General features: G+C 47.2%; 1 protein-coding gene across 8 annotated transcripts in view; it reads left to right on the top strand.

Annotated features, from left to right (window-relative positions):
- espn (espin) overlaps positions 1-22098 on the top strand; it is a 281984-nt gene that overhangs the window by 143533 nt on the left and 116353 nt on the right. For all 8 annotated transcript variants that reach the window (XM_078238747.1, XM_078238745.1, XM_078238746.1 and 5 more), the window contains 3 exons: positions 2089-2271; positions 7118-7249; positions 21533-21770. In XM_078238747.1, coding sequence (XP_078094873.1) covers positions 2089-2271; positions 7118-7249; positions 21533-21770 — 553 coding nt within the window. The remainder of the gene's footprint in view (positions 1-2088; positions 2272-7117; positions 7250-21532; positions 21771-22098) is intronic.

The raw sequence follows: 22098 nt of genomic DNA, 5'->3' as shown, positions 1-22098 counted from the left end.
AGGGTGGGAGGTGGGCCTTGGTCGAATGGTCTGTCGGAGAGTCGGTGGGGACCTGATGGGCTGAATGGCCTCATTCTGCAATATAGGGGTTCAGTGATACAACACTGTGATCTCCACCATGGGTAGGGCAAGGTGATAGATCCAGAATCCACTCCAGCCGAAACGGGGATTGAACCACATACCATTGGCACCAATCAGACCCGTGCCAGCTGCCCAGCCAGTTGAGCTAGCCAATCACCAAGGAGCCTAAGTGACTGTGATAACATATACTTTTACATGCATGTTGTAGCCTGGGGCTATGGATAATGATGGTGGAGTCTACCAACTTCTTTCCATCTCATGGCTGACCAGGAGTCTCTCCCAGTCTCATCGTCCATCTGTTGGAAGGATTGTACAAGCTGTTACTCAACCTGTTTGGCCGCATTGTGAACGCATCTTCTTTCACCATCAAGTCCTGGGGTTAGACTGAAACCCGGAGCTCCTGGCAGGCCAGCTCCTCAATGTGCCACACGACCTCCAAAGCATCTCCTGGGAAGGGAAATGTATCTTGAGCCCAGAATGTTGAAAGTTGAAGGAGTGACTAAAGGTTTTCAAAAGAAGAGGGAGGGGAAAGGTTTAACGAGGGGATTCCGGAAGGCGTGGCTCAGGCAGCTGAGAGCTCTTCCAGCAATGGGTGGATGGAGGAAGTTAGAAGATTGACAAATGGCGCAAGCCGGAGACATGGAATGTTGGGAGGAGGGCACTGAGGCTGGAGCTTGCTGAGATAGAGTGGGGTGATGCCATGGACAGATTTAAAAGTGGGGATAAGGATTTTAAATTGAATGATGCGAGGCTAATGTAGTGAGGACAATGGTGATGGTAGTTGGCCATTGTCATCTTGTGAAGAATCCCCACTTCTGACTCTCAGCTCTTGGCTTCATGTATACAGCAGACAGCCGTTATACATCCCCAGTGCTGGCGTGCAACAATTCCACTTGAGGGACTGAACAGGAGACCTCTTCTCCTCAATGAGATACTCTTCCATTCTTGAAATGCGTAATGCTATAGTCACTGCTTGAAGAGGAGCTATTGATCCAGATCATTGCTTCCTTCAAGCAGAGAGGGTTATAGGTTGAAAGGCACACTGGTATTGAAATCTGGGAGATAGAATCATAGAATCCCTACAGTGCAGAAGGAGGCCATTCAGCCCATCAATCCCACCCATGCCGTATTCCCAGGGCCTCACATATTTACCCTGCTAATGCCCCTGACACTAGGGTCAATTTAGCATGGCCGATCCACCTAACAGCACAGCTTTGGACTGTGGGAGGAAACTGGAGCACCCAGAGGAAACCCAAGCAGACACAAGTAGAATGCACAAACTCCACACAGACGGTGACCCAAGGCCGGAATTGAACCCGTGTCCCTGGCACTGTGAGACAGCAGTTCTAACCACTGTGCCACTGTGCCGCCCCATCGCCTAACCAGTAAATGAAACCCAAGTGCATTTCCCTAGAAGGAGCAATTTAAAAGAGTCAAAGATAATAATTACTTTGAGTTGTGTGGTTCCCTCAACCTTATCTGAGAGAGTGGAAAGAGCAAAGTGGGCACTGTGGGATAATCGGACATTAGTTTGTGCCTATAACTGGCCAGATGCCTGATATCAATTGATGAAGCCCAGGAACCTTCTGTGGGTAGAGGAAGGATACACTGGAAGGCTGATTAGCACCACACATTCCACTGCTGTGCACTCAAGAGGCTGTTTGTTGGCAGCCACAGGTAAAGATCTCGGGACCCGTTTGCTTCCCTGCTTGACCTACCCGTCCGGTATTGTGGGAAACCTGGAATGAGGGGAATGGAGTGACTTTGGAAAAGGAAACATAAAGGAACGTTTACTGTGTTGTCCCATGGTTACTGCAGGCCCAGGTCTAAACTCCAGTGAAAACCTTTGTGACTGATCAAAGATTCTGACCATTCTATCTTTGACTAGCGAGTGAACAAGAGACAATGAGATTGTAATTTTATCGCAGTTCTCCACGTACGGTGGACAAATTGTTTTTCTCTGGATCATTTTGCCAGCTGACATTTGCTTCCATCTTCTCCGCACAGATGAGCTTTTCGGACATCAGTCTGTTGGACCAGGATGATGAAGGCGCCACAGCAATGCACTTTGCTGCCAGTCGAGGCCACGCCAAGGTTCTCAGCTGGCTACTGCTACACGGAGGTGAGATCGTCACGGACAACTGGGGCGGTACCCCGTTACACGATGCTGCAGAGAATGGGGAGCTCGAGGTACGTTTTGCAACACACCGATGCTATTGAAGTGTAGAGTAGCAGATTGTTAAGTGTCAGTTAAATACTGGATGTATTTTCAATGCATGACCTTCTAAAAATCATTATACTAACACAGTGGCCAGAATATTACCACCCCGCCCACCACGGGAATCGGAGCGAATGAGGAGTGGAACATGGAAAGTTCCGTTGACCTCGGGTGGGATTTTATGGTTTGGGAAGAGCGAGGCCGTACATTCCCGCCCCATGTGTTTCAGACGACTCTCAGGTGTATCCCTGACCAGATTCAACACTGCCACAATCAACCATCAAGGATACTTTTAATTACTTATTTTATTTATTAGTGTCACAAGTAGGCTGTCATTAACACAATGAAGTTACAGTGAAAATCCCCTGGTCGCCACACTTTGGCGCCCGTTCGGGTACACCGAAGAAGAATTTAGCACGGCCAATGCACCTCACCAGCATGTCTTTCGGACTGTGGGAGAAAACCGGAGCACCCGGAGGAAACCCACGCAGACACGGGGAGAACATGCAGACTCCACACTGACAGTGACCCAAGCTGGGAATCGAACCCTGGTCCCTGGCGCAGTGAGGCGGCAGTGCTAACCACTGTGCCACCATGCCGCCCAAATACATCCTTATTCAGGATTACAAAGCCGGAATTAAAATATAATAACACAGAATACCTACATAATTTAACCCCTTATAGCCCGGGTATCATTCGAGTGAATTGGAGCGACAGCCTGTCCAAGGACAAAAATTCTTGGCTCTCGGTGTACAACCAGGGATCCCCTGATGATGCATGGGACCTCTGTGGGTCCCTGAACCGCTTAGACTGTTTGCTTGGGGAGCAGCGACCTCAGACCAACTATACAGAAGTGACCACAGCCAGAAAAGCTGGAGCCTGCACTAAATACCCCGCCGGTACTGGCATTTCCTGTTGCAGAGGAAGCAAATTAGTGAAACTCAGAGATGTTCCTTATTTTAATAAGACTGATGGCACAGCGCTTCGTACTCCCCTAGGCCTCCCTGCACCTTGAAAACTCCCATTCTACGGCCTGTGGCAGGTGAGCTCTGCACATCTGTGTCATCCTGCATCTTCCTCTCCCTGTTGCTTACTTCCTGCTGTGATCTCGTAAATGACTACCATCGTGTCCCATGGCAACAGGTGCCAATTCCATAATTGGGCAGATTCGAGTTACATAATATTCCTGGCGGAGCGACACTTGGGGACCGGCTGTTTTCTGGGAACAGATGTCAGAGAGTGCGTTATAAAGCATCCAGAGAATGCTACACCCCTGTAATAGTTTGTCAGATAAAGCTCGGAGCTGGTGGTGGACATGGATGCTGTTTGTAAATTCAGTAAGGGATATGGATCATCCGGTATCATTTTGGTGAGGAATAAACATTGCCGCAGATGTGACACGAGGCACAATGTGACTCGCTTTTCAGTCATGTGACACAACATGACTTTAGCATGAGTCACCTGGTGGAATCTCATGGTAGCCTGGCTTGTGATTCATTGCGCCCATGCTGAATGTGTTTCCAATCTAGTGGGAGGGCGTGACCCCAGAGTGAACCGCAATATGGTCAGTACCATTCCAACCAGCTAGAGTTACGGGCATCTGCATTCTTTTGAAATGGAACTGCTTGGACCAGGCTGAACATTCTATTTAGTTGGCACTTCAACCCCATGCTCCTGATCTACAGGCACCTGGTGGGCCAGGTGGCATGGAAGGCGGAGGACCTCCTCGTGCACCTGCTCCTGGGCCTGGCCGAGCTTGCCATAAACAGGTCCAGGCAGCGGGTGACTGAGGGGATTGTCAGACCCGACTGTCTGCCTCTGTACCCCTGGTTAACTCACGGCCGGGTGTCCCTGAAGAGGGAGCATGCGGTGTCCACGGGTGCCATTGAGGCCTTCCGTGCTAGTTGGGCACTGCAGGGACTGGGGTGTATTATTGACCTCTTTAATCACATTTTGGTTTGATGGTCTAAGTGTCCTTGACACTTTGTTTTTTGTTTCAGACGGTCCCCTCTGCAACCACCACCCCCACCGCCCCCCCCTCACCTCCCCCACCCCACCCCGCCTTTAAAGGACTCCCTTTTTTACTTTGTCCCTCAGTTTATTTGATTTGCTAAAAAGATTGGCTGAACAATCTGTGGGCAATTTGAGCAAACAAGGCTTTCCTGAGAGAGACAGTCACCTGCCAGCCCCATGCTACCGTAACAACCTGAATGTGCAGAGACTGCTCCCCATGTCTGAGTGGGTTTCCTCCCACAGTCCAAAAGACGTGCTGGTTAGATGCATTGGCCATGCTAAATTCTCCCTCAGTGCACTTGAACAGGCGCCGGAGTGTGGCGGCTGGGGGATTTTCACAGTAACTTCATTGCAGTGTTAATGTAAGTCCACTTGAGGCACTAAGAGATTAGCTTAAAAAAACCCTCAAACTTAAACTTACTTGAGGTGAACCCAAAATGAGCATGTTTGTGCCATTTCATTTTACACCCTCATGTGCACTATTTCTCTCACTATTAACCAACCTCACTCCATGTGAAACCTCCTATTGAGAATCGTCACCATGGCGATGTCACAAAGCAGTAAGGTACCAATGTGAAACAGTTTTAGCAATGGAGTGTTCACCATTATTTTCTTGGCAATTGGACCATTGTCACTGAATCAATTAATCTGCTTGTATATGACAAACAATCTGTAAGGGTATCCTCCAAGGGAGTCATTCATTCTCCAGTCTTTTCTTTCACAAACAGTGGACGGAAAATCCTTTGTGTAATGATATGCAAATGTGATTCTGTCTTTTGAAGCCATTACGTGCTTTGGAGAGCTTGGCAAGGACCCATCAGTTATGCTGGGGAACACCACGACATTTGGAGAGAAGATGAGACAGATCCAAAAGTAACATTTTAGGGAGACTGCTGCTCTTACATTTTAAAAGATTGTAGATTGCACAGGGATGGAAAGGGAATACTGAGGGAGACAAGGAGATAGAGCGGCACGGTGACACAGTGGTTAGCGCTGCTGCCTCACAGCGCCAGAGACCTGTGTTCGATTCCTGGCTTGGGTCACTGTTTGTGCGGAGTCTGCACGTTCTCCCCGTGTCTGCATGAGTTTCCTCCGAGTGCTCCTGTTGCCTCCCACAGTCCAAAAGACGTGCTGTTTAGGTGCATTGGCCATGCTAAATTCTCCCTCAGTGTACCCGAACAGGTGCCAGAGTGTGGCGTCTCGGAGATTTTCACACTGACTTCATTGCAGTGTTAATGTAAGCCTACTTATGACACTAATAAACTTTAAAACTTAAATATGTTTGAGGGGTTAGTGGGGTAAAAAAAAAGACCGCGGGAGGAATTATCCTCAAATAATTCCAAGTGTCACAGCATTCTGAAAACCAGAGTGTTCACTCTGGCTTTATCAGCGAGCTACCCCACGCAATTTTCCCAAACTCCGTCAATCTTTTTTGGCAGCCTAAGCTCGCCGGGAAGGCCAACTGCAGACTGCTAGGCACCTGCCTTGATCTCCCATACACAAGTACACATATACAAGTGTACACAGCATATGGGAAACTGTCAACCCCTCTCCCACGTGGACATCAGCTCCCCCCCCCCCCCCCCCCCACTACCCCCATAGAACCCCCCTGATCGCTAACCCCTCTCCACAAACCCGCCCCCAACACAATCGTGTCCCAGGCTCAATAATAACATTAAAATGGAGGAATTATTTCAGTAGAAATGGCCTGGGAAGATCGCAACCAGCTGGATGCAGGCGCAATCCCCATTTTTAGCCTCCCGCTGAAATATCCCGTCCCGCTGCTCTGGTTGAGTTGTGCAGCGGGGTGGGAAAATCAGGACCTGTGGCCGGAATTCTCTGATCCCACCCGCAGCTGGGATTCTCCGGTCCGACTGCAGTGAACGGAGAGTTACAATACCTCTTGTTTCACCAGCGTTGTGGAACCTTAATTGTCAATGGTGTCGACCTGGCTGTTTGCGAGCATGATGGCTGCACACCTGGCAAATTCTCCGTCCTCGCTGGCAGTGGGGCATGCGAGACCGGAGAAGTTTTTAAAAATTCAGTCTCGAGACATGGGCGTCGCTGGGTGGTCCAACATTTATTGCCCAACCTTAGTTGCCCTTGGAGGGCAGTTGAGAGTCAACCACATTGCTGTGGCTCTGGAGTCACATGTAGGCCAGACCGGGTAAGGATGGCAGATTTCCTTCCCTAAAGGACATTAGTGAACCAGATGGGTTTTCCCGACAATTGACAATGGTTTCATGGTCATCAGTACATTCTTAATTCCAGATATTTTTTATTTAATTAAAATTCCACCATCTGCCTTGGCGGGATTCGAACCCGGGTCCCCAGAACATTAGCTCAGCTTCTGGATTAACAGTCTAGCGATAATATCACTGGACCATCGCTTCCCTGGCCCACAGGACAAGATGGTGCAGTGAATGTGCCCCTCGAAAGGAAGAGAGTGTAAGTGTACTGTTTAGAAGCATAAAAACGAAGAAGAGAGGAAAGGCTTGTTAAAAAAGGGAAATAATAGAAGGTTTCTTCTGGAGGCAGGTTCCCCTAATCATGAAAGAAAGAATGCATATAGAAAATATCACAAACATGTACTGACACTGTTATCACACATATACAAGATGTGTACTTCACAATATTCAGCATTACCTTGTCATTTTCTATGCAATAACTTCATTCCATTGACTGAAATTGTAATAGTTATCTATTTGGAGAATGACCAAGCAGCATGTTGTAACCAAAGCAGCAGCATCTGTTTTTCTTTACTACAGGTATGAGAAGTGCTTACTATTCCTCTTGTTTCACCAGTGTTGTCAAATCTTAGTGGTCAACGGTGTCGACCTGGCTGTTCGCGACCACGATGGCCAAACTTCCGCAGACCTTGCCGAGTACAATGGACACACTCAATGCGCCAAGTACCTCAAGACAGTCGAGAACATGGTGAGCAAGGTTCACATATTTACATATTTATGAGGGAGTTCCTGTGATTAATGCCACAAAAGAGAGCGCGGTTCCAGTTTAGATGACAAATTTATCGCTCCCCCTTTGTTTTTTCTCCTCATAGAAGCCTACAGTGCAGAAGGAGGCCATTCGGCCCATCGAGTCTGCACCGACCACAATTCCACCCATGTCCTATCCCCATAACCCCATGCATTTACCCTGTAATTCCCCCTGACACTAAGAAGCAATTTAACATGGTTTAACCTAACCCGCTCATCTTTGCACTGTGGGAGGAAACTGGAGCACTCAGGGGAATCCCACACGGACACAGGGAGAACGTGCAAACTCCACACAGACAATCACCCAAGCCGGGAATCGAACCAGGGTCCTTGGTGCTGGGTGGCAGCATTGCTAACCACTGTGCCACTATGCCACCCTAATAGTAGTGATACGTTTTTGGACACAAGTTCCAGAGATACAGGTGGCTCTCTCGTACCTGACCCAAGTGTCTCTCTCGTACCTGACTCAAGTGTCCATCCTAAACAGTGCCGATTCAGCCGCGAGCAATGAGGATTAAGTCTTGTCCTGTCTTGAGTGTTCACACACATCAGTGGTTGGGTGGGGTAACTGTTTTCATATCTTCCCCCTCTCACATCGCTCAGGGAATTGAGATAGCACTTTAGCTAAAATCAGTTAACTCAACATCAATATGGAGAGATCAATCCTGGGATCGATCAAGACTGTATAATTTTCCCAGTTGGCCTATTGAGGGATATGGAATTTAAAAAAATAAATCCCTACTAGTTTATATACGACTAGAATCATAGAACCCCTACAGTGCAGAAGGAGACCATTCGGTCATCGAGCCAACGCTGACCACAATCCCACCCAGGCCCTATCCTCACAACCTCATGCATTTACCCAAGCTAGTCCCCCTGACACTAAGAGGCAATTTAGCATGGCCAATCCAGCTGACCCGCACATCTTTTAGTCTTAAACTATTAGTCTTAAACATTTCGTCAACATTTTCAAAACCTACAAGTGCCACTTCCTTGCTTTCTGCCAGTGCTTGAGGGACAACAGTTGTATCTTAAATTCACAGACTTGGGGAGATAATTAAGGTGTTTGTTTACCAATGAAGCTGAAGAAAATGTTCTCTAAAATTGTTGGGTTTATAAGGATAGTAACAATTGCAGAGTCCAAAGGTCCAGTTATACCTGCGTTTGAAGGTTACACAGTTGGTGCTTTTTGGGATCTGGGGCAGCACAATGGCACAGTGGTTAGCACTGCTGCCTCACAGCACTAAGGACCTGGGTTCGATTCGCAGCTTGGATCACTGTCTGTGTAGAGTTTGAACGTTCTTCCCGTGTCCGTGTGGGTTTCCTCTGGGTGCGCTGGTTTCCTCCCACAGTTTGAAAGATGCGCTGGTTAGGTTGATTGGCTATGCTAAATTGCCACTCAGTGTCAGGGGGACTAGTAGGGTAAATACATGGGGTTATGGGGACAGAGCCGGGGTGGGATTGTGGTTTGTGTGGACTCGATGGGCTGAATGGCCTTCTTCTGCACTCTAGGATTCTATGATTCTATTCTATGATTCTATGACTCAATTGGCCTGGGCCTGTTTAGGCCGATAGCTAAGGTGTTTATTTTAACTATTAAAAAAATCTGTTCTCATCTTGCACAGCTCAACTGTACATTGAAAGATGTTTGTGTCATCATTGCATGTTTTGGGAAAAGTATCTCTCGTTTTGTTGAAGAGTCTGAGAGGGAGATTTTCTTCCTACATGTGAGGGATTGAAGGATTAAAGCTAGTTACCACCATAGGTTAATGCTATTTTTAAAAGTTTATTTATTAGTGACAAGTAAGCTGACACAACACTGCAATGAAGTTACTGTGAAAATCCCCTAGTCACCACACTCCGGCGCCTGTTCGGGGACACTGAGGGAGAATTTAGCATTGCCAATGCACTGAACCAGCAAGTCTTTCAGACTGTGGGAGGAAACCAGAGCACCCGGAGGAAACCCATGCAGACACAGGGAGAACGTGCAAACTCACCACAGGCAGTGACTCAAGCTGGGAATCGAACCCAGGTCCCTTGCGCCGTGATGCAGCAGTGCTGACCACTGTGCCACCCTGCTGCCCTGCAGTGGATGGAGTGAATGGGCTTTTTGTGCCAGTCATTGTGTCAGTTTAGACGGTGGTGCTGGCTCGTATCGGTTGGAGGAAGAGAAAATCTATTCTCCCCTGTCAGTTATGTCAGTGTACACGATGACATTCAGGTATATTAACCAAGCACACCCTTTTCTCTGTAATTATCCCCTGTTCCCAAAATATGCCCACATTCCCTGAACTCACTGAGACACCCCTTCCCCCAAACAGCATCCATTTTAGTAACTCTGTAAATCAAATCCAGCTGATAGTTACCACACGATACAGCTTAGACAACCAAGTCTGGGAAAATGTCTTTCGCTGGTTCAGCCAAGGTAATAAACTGCATTTTTCAAAGGACAATATCTACTCCTGGCTCTCAATGTTAGATAAAACAGACCTCTGTCTGGCTGTTGGATGGAAAACTACCCTCCTTCCTCAATGGGGATGCTGACAGTTATATTGTTCAGTCTCTTTGATATTCCACCCTGTGGGTTCCTCTGTCTATGTCTCTCAAATTCCTTGCCTTTAGAAGTTATCATTTGTATAGATCCACTGATTTCTGGTAAACAGTTTTTCTGATATGGCAATTCGCACCTCAATTTCTCTAGACGCCTGCTAATCTTTTTACTCAGCAAATTGCATCTCATTATTCTTCTAGATACATTCTTGTTTGTTTGTTTTCATCTGAAGTTCAACTGTTAACATTTGTTCGCTCCCCAAATTCCTAACACTGATAACCATTGCCCCCCCCTCCATCACTGCTCCGCTGCTGAATCAGTGCTCCATGTTGAACACCAATTGGAGGAAGCACCAAGGGTGGTAAGGGTGCAGAATGTACTCTGCATTAGGGATTGCAATGTCCATCACCAACAGTGGCTGGGTTGTACCACCACAGACCGAGCTGGCTGGGTCCTAAAGGACATAACTGCTAGACTGCCGCAGGTGCTCAGGGAACCAATAAGAGGGAAAACCATATTTGACTTCTTCCTCACTAACCTGACTGTCGTAGATGCATGACAGTATTGGTCTGAGTGGCCACCTTGTTAATTTCGAAGTCCTGTCTTCACATTGAGGATATCCTCCATTCTGTTGTGTGGCACTATCACTGTGCTAAATGGGTTAGACTTAGAACAGATCTTACAACTCAAGACTGGGCATCTATGACACTGTGAGCCATCAGCAGATGTAGAACTGGACTCAGCTACAATCTGCATCTTCATGGCCCGGTCTATCCCCACACCACCATCACCTTCAAGATAGGGGATGAACCTGGTTCAATGAAGAGTGCAGGAGGACATGCTAACGGGAACACCAAGCATACCTAAGCAATGAGGTGTCAACCCGGTGAAGCTACTACACAGGGACTACTTGTGTGTCAAACAGCATTAGCACCAAGTAATAGATAGAACTAATTCCACAACCAATCGATCAGATTTAAGCACTGCAGTCCTGCCACACCCAGCCATGAATGGTGATGGACAATTAAACAATTCACTGGAGGAGGAGGCCCCACAAGTATCCTCATCCTCAATGATGGAGAAGCCCAGCAAAAGATAAGGCTTAAGCATTCGCAACAATCTTCAGCCAGAGGTGCTGAGTGGATGATTCATCTCGGCCTCCTCCAGAGATCCCCAACATCACAGATGTCAGTCTTCAGCCAATCTGATTCGCTCCGCATGATATCAAGAAACGGCTGGAGACACTGGACTCTGCAAAAGCTCTGGGCCCTGATAATATTCCAGCAATAGTTCTGAAGGCTTGTGTTCCAGAACTTAATGTGCCCCAGCCAGGCTGTTCCAGTACAACTGCAACACTGGCATCTACCTGGCAAAATTGCCCGGAAACGTCCTGTACAAAAAAAGCAGGACAAGTCTAACCCAGCAAATTAAACCCCCTTCAGTCTTTCAATTATCAGTAAAGTGATGGAAGGGATCATTGACAGTTCTATCAAGTGGTACATGTGAATGATTTGGAAGAGGGAGCTGAATGTATTATCTCCAAATTTGCAGATGATACAATGTTGGGTGGGAGGGTGAGCTGTGAGGAGGATGCAGAGATGCTTCAGCGTGATTTGGACAGGCTGAGTGTGTGGGCATCTGTATGGCAGATGCAGCATAATGTGGATAAATGTGAGGTTATCCACTTTGGTAGCAATAATAGGAAGACAGATTATCACTTGAATGGGTGTAAATTGAGAGAGGTGGATACTCATCGAGACCTTGGTGTCCTCGTGCATCAGTCACTGAAAGTAAGCGCACAGGCACAGCAGGCAGTAAAGAAGGCAAATGGTATGTTGGCCTTCATAGTGAGAGGATTTGAGTGTAGGGATAGGGATACAAAGGACAAAGAACAGTACAGCATAGAAACAGGCCCTTCGGCCCTCCAAGCCTGCGCCGATCACATTTACCTGTCGAACCAACAGCTAATAACCCTCTATTCCCCAAAGGTTCATATGCCTATCAAGATAAGTCTTAATGTGGCTAATGTAACTGCCTCAACCACCTTATTTGGCAGTGCATTTCAGGACCTCACCACCCTCTGTGTAAAAAAACTTCGTAAGATGTCTCACAACACCAGGTTAAAGTCCAACAGGTTTATTTGGTAGCAAATGGTAGATATGGTATTTGCTACCAAATAAACCTGTTGGACTTTAACCTGGTGTTGTGAGACTTCTTACTGTGTTTACCCCAGTCCAACGCCGGCATCTCCACATCATAAAAAAACTTCCCCCGCACATCTCCACTGAACCATTCCCCCATAATCTTGAACTTGTGCTTCCTTGTAATTGTCATTTCTGTCCTGGGAAAAAGCTTCCAACTGTTCACCCTATCTATACCTCATAATTTTATAAACTTCGATCAGGTCGCCCCTCAGTCTTTCCAGGGAGAACAATCCCAGTTTATTCAATCTCTTCTCATAGCTAATACCCTCCATACCAGGCAACATCCTGGTAAACCTTTTCTGTACTCTCTCCAAAGCCTCCACATCCTTCTGGTCACGTGGTGACCAGAATTGGACACAGTATTCCAAATGTGGCCGAACCAACGTTTTATACAACTGTAACATAATTTGCCAACTTTTATACTCAGTGCGCCGTCCGATGAAGGCAAGCGTGCCACATGCTTTCTTCACCACCTTTTCCACCTGTGCTGCCACTTTTAAGGATCTGTGGACCTGTACTCCCAGATCTCTCTGTGTGTCTATGCTCCTGATTGTTCTGCCATTTATTTTATAGCTTCCACCTGAATTGGATAAACCAAAATGCATCACCTCAAATTTATCCGGATTAAATTCCATCTGCCATTTCTCCACCCAATTTACCAGCCTATCTATATCCTGTTGTATTCTCTGACAATCTTCATCACTATCCGCAACTCTGCCAGTCTTAGTATCATCCGCAAACTTGCTAATCAGACCAGCTACGTTTTCTTCCGAGTCATTTCTATATATTACAAACAGCAGAGGTCCCAGCACTGATCCCTGCGGAACATTACCAGGCAAGACTGTTCTCTTCCTGTGGGGGAGCACTTCAGCAGTCACGGGCATTCAGCCTTGGATCTTCAGGTAAGCGTTCTCCAAGGCGGCCTTCACGACACACGACAGCGCAGAGTCACTGAGCAGAAACTGATAGCCAAGTTTCGCACACATGAGGACGGTCTAAACCGGGATGTTGGATTTATGTCACATTATCAGTAACCCCCACAGCTTGCCTCCTGGACTTGCACAATTTCACAAGTTGTACTGTCTGGAGACAATACACATCTCTTTAACCTGTGTTGAATGCTCCCTCCACCCACATTGTCTGTACATTTAAGACCTGGCTGGCTGTAGAGATTTGCATTCTAATCAGTATTCTGTAATTTGATTTCTGTGTCTGTGCCCTGTTTGAGAACAGAGACCACTCCATCTGACGAAGGAGCATTGCTCCGAAAGCTTATGGTATTTGCTACCAAATAAACCTGTTGGACTTTAACCTGGTGTTGTGAGACTTCTTACTGAACATTACTAGTTACAGATCTCCATTCAGAAAAACACCCTTCCACCGCTTTCCTTTGTCTTCTATGGCCAAGCCAGTTCTGAATCCATTTAATTAGTTCACCCCTGATCCCGTGAGATATAATCTTTTGCACCAGCCTGCCATGAGGGACCTTGTCGAATGCCTTACTAAAGTCTATGTGGACACCATCCACAGCCCTTCCCTCGTCAATCATTTTTGTCACCTCCTCAAAAAACTCAATTAAATTGGTGAGACATGATCTCCCACGTACAAAACCATGCTGTCTGTTGCTAACAAGACCATTCAGTTCCACATGTGTATCGATCCTATTCCGAAGAATCTTCTCCAACAATTTCACTATTACTGGCGTTATCCTTGCTGCCCTTCTTAAATAAGGAAAAACATTGGCTATCATCCAATCCTCTGGGCGGCACGGTAGCACAGTGGTTAGCACTGCTGCTTCACAGCTCCAGGGACCTGGGTTCGATTCCCGGCTTGGGTCACTGTCTGTGTGGAGTTTGCACATTCTCCTCGTGTCCGCGTGGGTTTCCTCCGGGTGCTCCGGTTTCCTCCCACAGTCCAAAGATGTGCAGGTTAAGTTGATTGGCCATGCTAAAATTGCCCCTTAGTGTCCTTAGATGCGTAGGTTAGAGGGATTAGCGGGTAAATATGTAGGGCTAAGGGGGTAGGGCCTGGGTGGGATTGTGATCGGTGCAGACTCGATGGGCCAAATGGCCTCTTTCTGCACTGTAGGGTTTCTATGTTTCTATGACTTCACCAGTGGCCAACAAAGAAAGAAAGATTTCTGTTAGAGGCCTAGAAATTTCATTTCTTGTCTCCCTCAGTAATCTGGCTCTGGGGATTTGTCTACCTTAATGTTTTTTAATTCATCTAACACTTCCTCCCTCGTAATGATGACTTGTTCCAAAGGGTTTACATACCCCTCCGAGACACCATCATTCAACGTGTCCCTCTCCTTTGTGAATACCGATGCAAAGTACTCATTAAGGATCTCACCCACTTCCTTTAGTTCCGCACATAATTTCCCTCCTTTGTCCTTAAGTGGACCAACTTTTTCTCCAGCTACCCTCTTGTTCCTAATATATGTATAAAATGCGTTGGGATTCTCCTTAATCCTGTCTGTCAAGGACATTTCGTGACTCCCTTCTTGCCCTCCTAACTCCCTGTTTGAACTCTTAACTACTTTCCCTGTACTTTTCAAATGCTTCATCTGTTTTTAATTGCCTAGACCTTATGTATGCATTCTTTTTCTTTTTGACTAGACTCACAATTTCCCTGATCAACCACGGTTCCTGAATCCTGCCTTTCCTGTCTTTCCTTTTCACAGGCACATGCCTGTCCTGCACTCTGGTCAACTGCTCCTTAAAAGATTGCAATTGTATAGGGCGTTGGTGAGGCCACATCTGGAATATTGTGTGCAGTTTTGGTGTCCTTGTCTGAGGAAGGGTGTCCTTGCAATTGAGGGAGTACCAGGTTGTATAAAAGTTTACCAGGTTGATTCCTGGGATGGCAAGTCTGTCATATGAGGAGAGACTAAGTCAGTTAGGATTATATTCACTGGAGTTTAGAAGAGTGAGGGGGGATCTCATGGAAATTTATAAAATTCTAACAGGGTTAGACAGGGTAGATTCAGAAAGAATGTTCCCAATTGTGGGGGAGTCCAGAACTAGGGGTCATAATTTGAGCATAAGAGGTAAACCTTTTAGAACTGGGGTGAGGAGAAATTTCTTCACCCAGAGAGTGGTGAATGTGTGGAATTCACTACCACAGAAAGTAGTTGGGGCCAAAACGTTGTCTGATTTCAAGAAGAAATTAGATATAGCTCTTGGGGCTAAAGGGATCAAGGGATATGGGGGGAAGGGGGATGAGGATAGTGAATTCGATGTTCAGCCATGATCAAAATGAATGGCGTAGCAGGCTCGAAGGGCCGAATGGCCTACTCCTGCTTCTAGTTTCCAGTTTCTGTGGCACCTACTTAGCAATGATTTGCTCATGGACGCTAAGTTTGGGTTCTGCCAGGACCACTCAGCTCCTGACCTCATTACAGCCTTGGTTCAAACATGGACAAAAAAGCTGAACAGAGATGTGAGACACTGCCCAAGGCTGCATTTAACCGAATGTGGCATCAAGGAGCCCCAGCAAAACTGGAGTAATGGGATTCAGGGGAAAAACTCTCCACAGGTTGGAGTCATACCCGGCACAAAGGAAGATGGTTGTGGTGGTTGGAGGCCAATCATCTCAGCTCCAGCACATCGCTGTCCTCAGGGGAGTGTCCGAGGCCCAACCAGCTTCAGCTGCTTCATCAATGCCATTCCCTCCATCATAAGGTCAAAGGTGGAGAAATTTGCTGAAGATTGCATTATGTTCAACATCGTTCGCAACTCCTCAGATACTGAGCAGTGTATGTCCAAGTATGCCAGGCAACTACTATTTTCAGCAAGAGAGAATCTAATCAGCACTCCTTGGCATTCAATGGCTTTGCCATCACTGAATCCCCCATTATCAACATCCTGGGGATTACCACTGACCAGAAACTGAACTCAACCATATAAATACTGTGGCTACAAGAGCAGGTCAGAGACTAGGGATCTTGCAGCGAGTAACTCACCTCCTGACTCTCAAGGCTTGTCTGAAATCTACATGGCACAAGTCTGATAGAAAACTCTCCTCTTGCCTGGATGAGTGCAGCTCCAACAACACTCATGAAGTTCGATACCATCCAGGACAAAGCAGCCCCAGTTGATTGGCAGCCCTTCCACAAACATTCACTTCCTCCAGCACCGATGCACAGTGGCAGCAGTGGGCACCATCTACAAGATGCACTGCAGGAACTCAGCAAAGTTCCTGAGGCAGCACCTTCCAAACCCACGATCGCTATCATCTAGAAGGACAAGGGCAGCAGGCACATGGGAACAACACCAACTAGAAGTTCCCCTCCAAGTACTCACCATCCTAACTTGGGTCACGATCCTGGAATTCCCTCCCTAACAGCACCCTGGGTGCATCTACACCACATGGACTACAGTGGTTCAAAAGGACATAGAGACATAGAAGATAGGAGCAGGAGGAGGCCATTCGACCCTTCCAGCCTGCTCCGCCATTCGTCACGATCATGGCTGATCGTCCAACTCAATAGCCGAATCCTGTTTTCTCCTCATAACCTTTGATCCCATTCGCCCCAAGTGCTATATCCAGCCGCCTCTTGAATACATTCAATGTTTTGGAATCAACTACTTCCTGTGGTAATGAATTCCACAGGCTCACCACTCTTTGGGTGAAGAAATGTCTCCTCATCACCGTCCTAAATGGTTTGCTCTGTATTCTCAGACTGTGACCTCTGGTTCTGGATTCCCCCACCATTGGGAACATCCTCCCTGCATCTACCCTGTCTAGTCCTGTTAGAATTTTATAAGTCTCTATGAGATCCCCCCTCATTCATCTGAACTCCAGCGAAAACAATCTTAACCTAGTCAATCTCTCCTCATACATCAGTCCCGCCATCCCCGGAATCAGCCTGGTAAACCTTCGCTGCACTCCGCTGAGAGCAAGAACATCCTTCCTCAGAAAAGGAGACCAAAATTGCACACAGTATTCTAGGTGTGGCCTCACCAAGGCCCTGTATAATTGCCACAATGCATCCCTGCTCCTGTACTCAAAACCTCTTGCAATGAAGGCCAACATACCATTTGCCTTCTTTACCACCTGCTGGAACCGGAGGGCACAGCCTCAGGCTAAATTCTTTAAAACAGAGATGAGGACGAATTTCTTCAGCCAGAGAGTGGTGAACCTGTGGAACTCTTTGCCGCAGAAGGCTATGGAGGCCAGGTCATTGAGTGTCTTTAAGACAGAGAGAGATAGGTTCTTGATTAATAAGGGGATCAGGGGTTATGGGGAAAAGGCAGGAGAATGGGGATGAGAAAAAAAAATCAGCCATGATTGAATGGCGGAGCAGACTCGATGGGCGGAGTGGCCTAACTCTACTCCTATGTCTTACGGACTTATGCCGCACCTGCATGCTTACCTTCAGCGACTGGTGCACAAGGACACCCAGGTCCTGCTGCACACTCCCTCTCTCCCAATTTACAGCCATTCAGGTCGTAATCTGCCACCACCAGCTTCTCAAGGGTAATTCTGAATGAGCAATAAATGCTGGTTTCCCTTGAATGAATGATAGAATTGAGGACTGCCCATTTGGTACTCGCTTTGGGGTTGGGGGCAGTTGCCGCCCGCACAATCATTGCCCAGCAAAAGCCATCGAAGATGAAAACAGGCAGAGTCCTCGATGGGACACGTTGGCCCTTCTTGTTTAAAGACTTTCCAAGGTTTTAGCATGCAGAGCAGCATGGCACTTAGTGCCAGTGTGCCAAGTTTACAGTTCGATTGTGGCATTCACAAAGAACTGAAGTAGGGAGAAGGGTCACACTGAGTGCACGGTGGAGAACAGAACCGTTCTTCGCACTGGCCAATCGAAGTAGCCAAGCTGCAGTTTCTTTGAAGGGGTGGATGAGAGAATAAAGCAGCCTGGTAGCATCTGCCAAAAAAAAACAAACGATTAAAGTCCGTTCTGTGCAAAGTGTGACAGCCTCGGCAGTGAGGGTGTTAATGAGTGGAGCTGGTCATGTGGTATCCGAAAAAACTGCTAACAAAAGGCCTAATTATTTTGCCATGAATCCCTGAGAGAACATTATGTGCACTTCCTGAGGATACACAGGTGATTGTGGCTTTTGCTCACACACACACACACACATATATGGAAGCTCTAACTGCAGCCTGGACCATACAAGATTGCAAAGGAACACAATTTCTCTTGCAAGCTTTCAATATTCAGGAAGTTATGGGCAACGTAAGCAATTCTTGTCTGAACTATTTATTGGGGTAGTGAAGATGGTGGCACTTTTTGGAAATAGTTTAGTGGACACTAGAAAAGGTAGGTCAACTTTATGTCTTTCCGACGGAAATGTGGGACTCTCGATTTAAACATTTTAAAATCTACAGATCGCAAGAGCGAGGCGTGTTTGTGCAAATTAGTGGCTGTGCAGTGTAATGATTTCAGGCAGATCGCAGCCCCGTAACAAAGCCCACATTGACTGCTTGTTGAGTTTCTGGCTGAGGTACTGGCTGCTGTCGTACCCGGAGGCTCCGACCATTATTCCAACTGCAGTAAGGCTTGGGCAGATTTTAATTTCAAACCCGGCTTCAGTATTTTGTGACCAGATCGGAAATGAAGATACTCGATGTGTAAGATCTGTCTTGGGTCTGTTCAGCTGTCCTCAATGTCCTGGCCGGTATTGATCCCTCAGTCAACATCGCTCAACAACACATCATCAGGTTATGATCACATTGCCATCTGTGGGAGCTTACTGTGCACAAATTGGTTGCGGCTTTTTTTGCATTACAACAGTGACTGCTCTCCAGAAGGACTGTGTTGGCTGTGAGGCACTTTTGAGATGCCAGTTGTGGTGAAAAAGCCTTTAGCTTATTAATATTTAGGGTGGCACGGTGGCACAGCGGTCAGCACTGCTACCTCACCGCGCCAGGGACCCGGGTTCGATTCCGGCTTGGGTGACTGTCTGTGTGGACTCTGCGCGTTCTCCCCATGTCTGCATGGGTTTCCTCCGGGTGCTCTGGTTTCCTGCCACATTCTGAAAGGCGTGCTGGTTAGGGTGCATTGGCCGTGCTAAATTCTCCCTCAGTATACCCGAACAGGTGCCGGAGTGTGGCATCTAGGGGATTTTCACAGTGACTTCATTGCAGTGTTAATATAAGCCTACTTGCGGCACTAATAAATAAACTTTAAGAACTTTATTTCTGAAATAAGGGTCATAGTGGATTTGAAATGTCGACGGGAATTTTGTGTAGCAGGACGCACCACGGGGGAATGTGACGGTCCAAAAGCCATTTTCGCGGGATCAGACAATCCCAGACGTGGGTGGGGACTGGAACATCCCACCTGTTAACTCTGTTTCTCTCTCCACAGAGCCTTTCTTGATTCAATTTGATTTGATTTATTATTGTCACATGTATTGGGATACAGTGAAACGTATTGTTTCTTGCGCGCTATACAGACAAAGCATACCGTTCATAGAGAAGGAAAGGAGAGGGTGCAGAATGTAATGTTACAGTCATAACTAGTGGGAGAGACTAGAACGTGAGGGCACAACCTCAGAGTGAAGGGACGCTCCTTTAAAACTGAGATGAGGAGGAATTTCTTCAGCCAGAGGGTGGTGAATCTGTGGAACTCATTGCCACAGAGGAGGCCAGGTCATTGAGTGTCTTTAAGACAGGGATGGATAGGTTCTTGATCAATAAGGGGATCAAAGGTTACGGGTAGAAGGCAGGAGAATGGGGATGAGAATCATATCAGCCATGATTGAATGGCAGAGCGCACTCGATGGGCCAAAAGGCCTAATTCTGCTCCTATGTCTTATGGCCTTATAGCCAGGGTGTAGTGAAAGATCAACTTAATATGACGTAGGTCCATTCAAAAGTCTGATGGCCGCAGGGAAGGTAAGAGATTGAACGAGAGCATTGTTACAGAGTTTAAAGGAGGTGGAATAGAGTTTTGAAAGCATAGAACGAGAGTAAAAGAGAGAATTAGAGACTATGCTGGGCACAGCTGGCAAGAAGTCGCCATGTTCCAGCGCCATCTTGGTTTCGCCTTTTTGCAAGACCTGTGAGTTTACCCAGCATTTCCTGTTTATATTTCTGATTTCCAGTGTCCATGGTATTTTGAATTTATTAATTTATTTGATTTTTAAAAATATCATAGAATCCCTGCCGCGCAAAAGGAGGCCATTCAGCCCATCGGGTCCTCGGCGACTCTGACAGAGTCCCTCACCCAGGCCCTCTCCCAATCCTATCCCCGTAACTCCACACATTTAGCATGGCTAATCCACCTAACCCACATATCTTTGGAGCGTGGGAGGAAACTTACGCAGACACGAGGAGAATGTGCAAACTCCACGCAGACAGTGACCCGAGGCCAGAATCGAACCCGGGTCCCTGGCGCTGTGAGGCAGCAGTGCTAACCACTGTGCCACCGTGCATATGTTTACACAGCTTGTTGTTTTTAAGAGTTGAAAATGGCGCCAGCACAATATATAGGGCTTTTATGTATTATGCTTTCAAGCACTGTAACTAACTGCTTATTCTCTTAACGATGGACATATTAGGAACATGTTTGGTATTGTTGCACGTAAATTGACAAAGTATGTATTTGATTCCTGGGTTTCCCCTCAGGAAAGCCCAGGGTCAAACCCAGGCCTGTGCTCATTTACTCGATTTGAACTTGGTGTGAGCAGCAGTGGGCCTGGATCAGAGCGACCCATAGTAAAACCAATCCGGATTTCCCATTCCTGGTCGCCACTCAGTGGGATAAGCATTCCGCTTCCCTGTCTGGGCAGCTATCTAGTGGATCCCCTTTCTATTTAAAACTCTGTCAGAAGATGGGGACCAGACGCCGAAATTCTACCGCCCGCCACGGAATCGGAGCGGGTGAGGGCCGGACAACGGAGATGCCCGTTGACTTCGGGTGGGACTTTCTGGTCCCGTTCGAGAGAGGTTGTAAAACCCCCCCCAGTGCGTCCATGTGGATTAGATGACATTTTTTATTTTTGATTCGTGGGATATGGGCGTCGCTGGCTGGGCCAACATTTATTGCCCATTCCTAGTCATCCTTGAACGAAGTGGATTGCTGGGCCACTCCAGAGGGCAGTTGGGAGTCAACCACATTGCTGTGGCTCTGGAGTCACGTGTAGGCCAGACCAGGTGAGGACGGCGGATTTCCTTCCCTAAAGAACATTAGTGAACCAGGTGGGTTTTTTCCGACAATTGACAATGATTTCATGGTCATCAGTAGATTCTTAATTCCAGATATTTTTTATTGAATTCAAATTCCACCATCTGCCGTGGCGGGATTCGAACTCGGGTCCCCAGAACATTAGCTGAATACTCTAGCGATAATACCACTGGGCTATCACCTCCCCATCGTGAGGAATTAAACCCTGGCAGGACTAACTGAGCGCACTGAGGAAGGGATGGCAAGCAACCACGCAAACTTTGAACTGTACATTATTATGAATTATTTTTACCAGAACCTTGTGTCTCCTTTCAGAGTGTGGAGCATCGGGTCTTGTCTCGGGACCCGTCCGTAGATCTGGAATACAAGCAGATCGACTCGGGAATGTCTACCCCCAACACCACCATCTCGTCACAGCAGCAGGCCAGGTTCGACATGGGATCGCCCTCCAGCACGCTATCCAACTACGATTCCTGCCACTCCAGCCAGTCCAGTACAAGGGAGAAGAGGAGCAGTCGGCAGGGACAGGGCTCAGGACAAGCGCAGGGAAAAGGTGACAATCAGCACTTGGTCACAGGACAAATTGTTCCCATTATAGAGTCATACAATGCAGAAAAGGCCCATCGGTCCATCGAGTCTGCACCCACAATAACTACCGCTAAAGGCGTGCTAATCCCATATTCGTAGAATCATAGAACCACTACAGTGCAGAATGAGGCCATTCTGCCCATCGAGTCTGCACTTGACCCATATCCTTGAATATTATGATATTTCAAGTGCTCATCCAAATATCTTTTACAGGTTGTAAGTTTTCCGACCTCCACTATTTTCCCAGGCCGTGCATTCCAGATTCCCACCACCCTCTCAGTGAAAACTTTTTT

Source organism: Mustelus asterias, chromosome 22, assembly GCF_964213995.1.
Source record: "Mustelus asterias chromosome 22, sMusAst1.hap1.1, whole genome shotgun sequence".
Lineage (NCBI taxonomy): Eukaryota > Metazoa > Chordata > Chondrichthyes > Carcharhiniformes > Triakidae > Mustelus > Mustelus asterias.
This window is presented reverse-complemented; position numbering and strand designations above follow the sequence as displayed.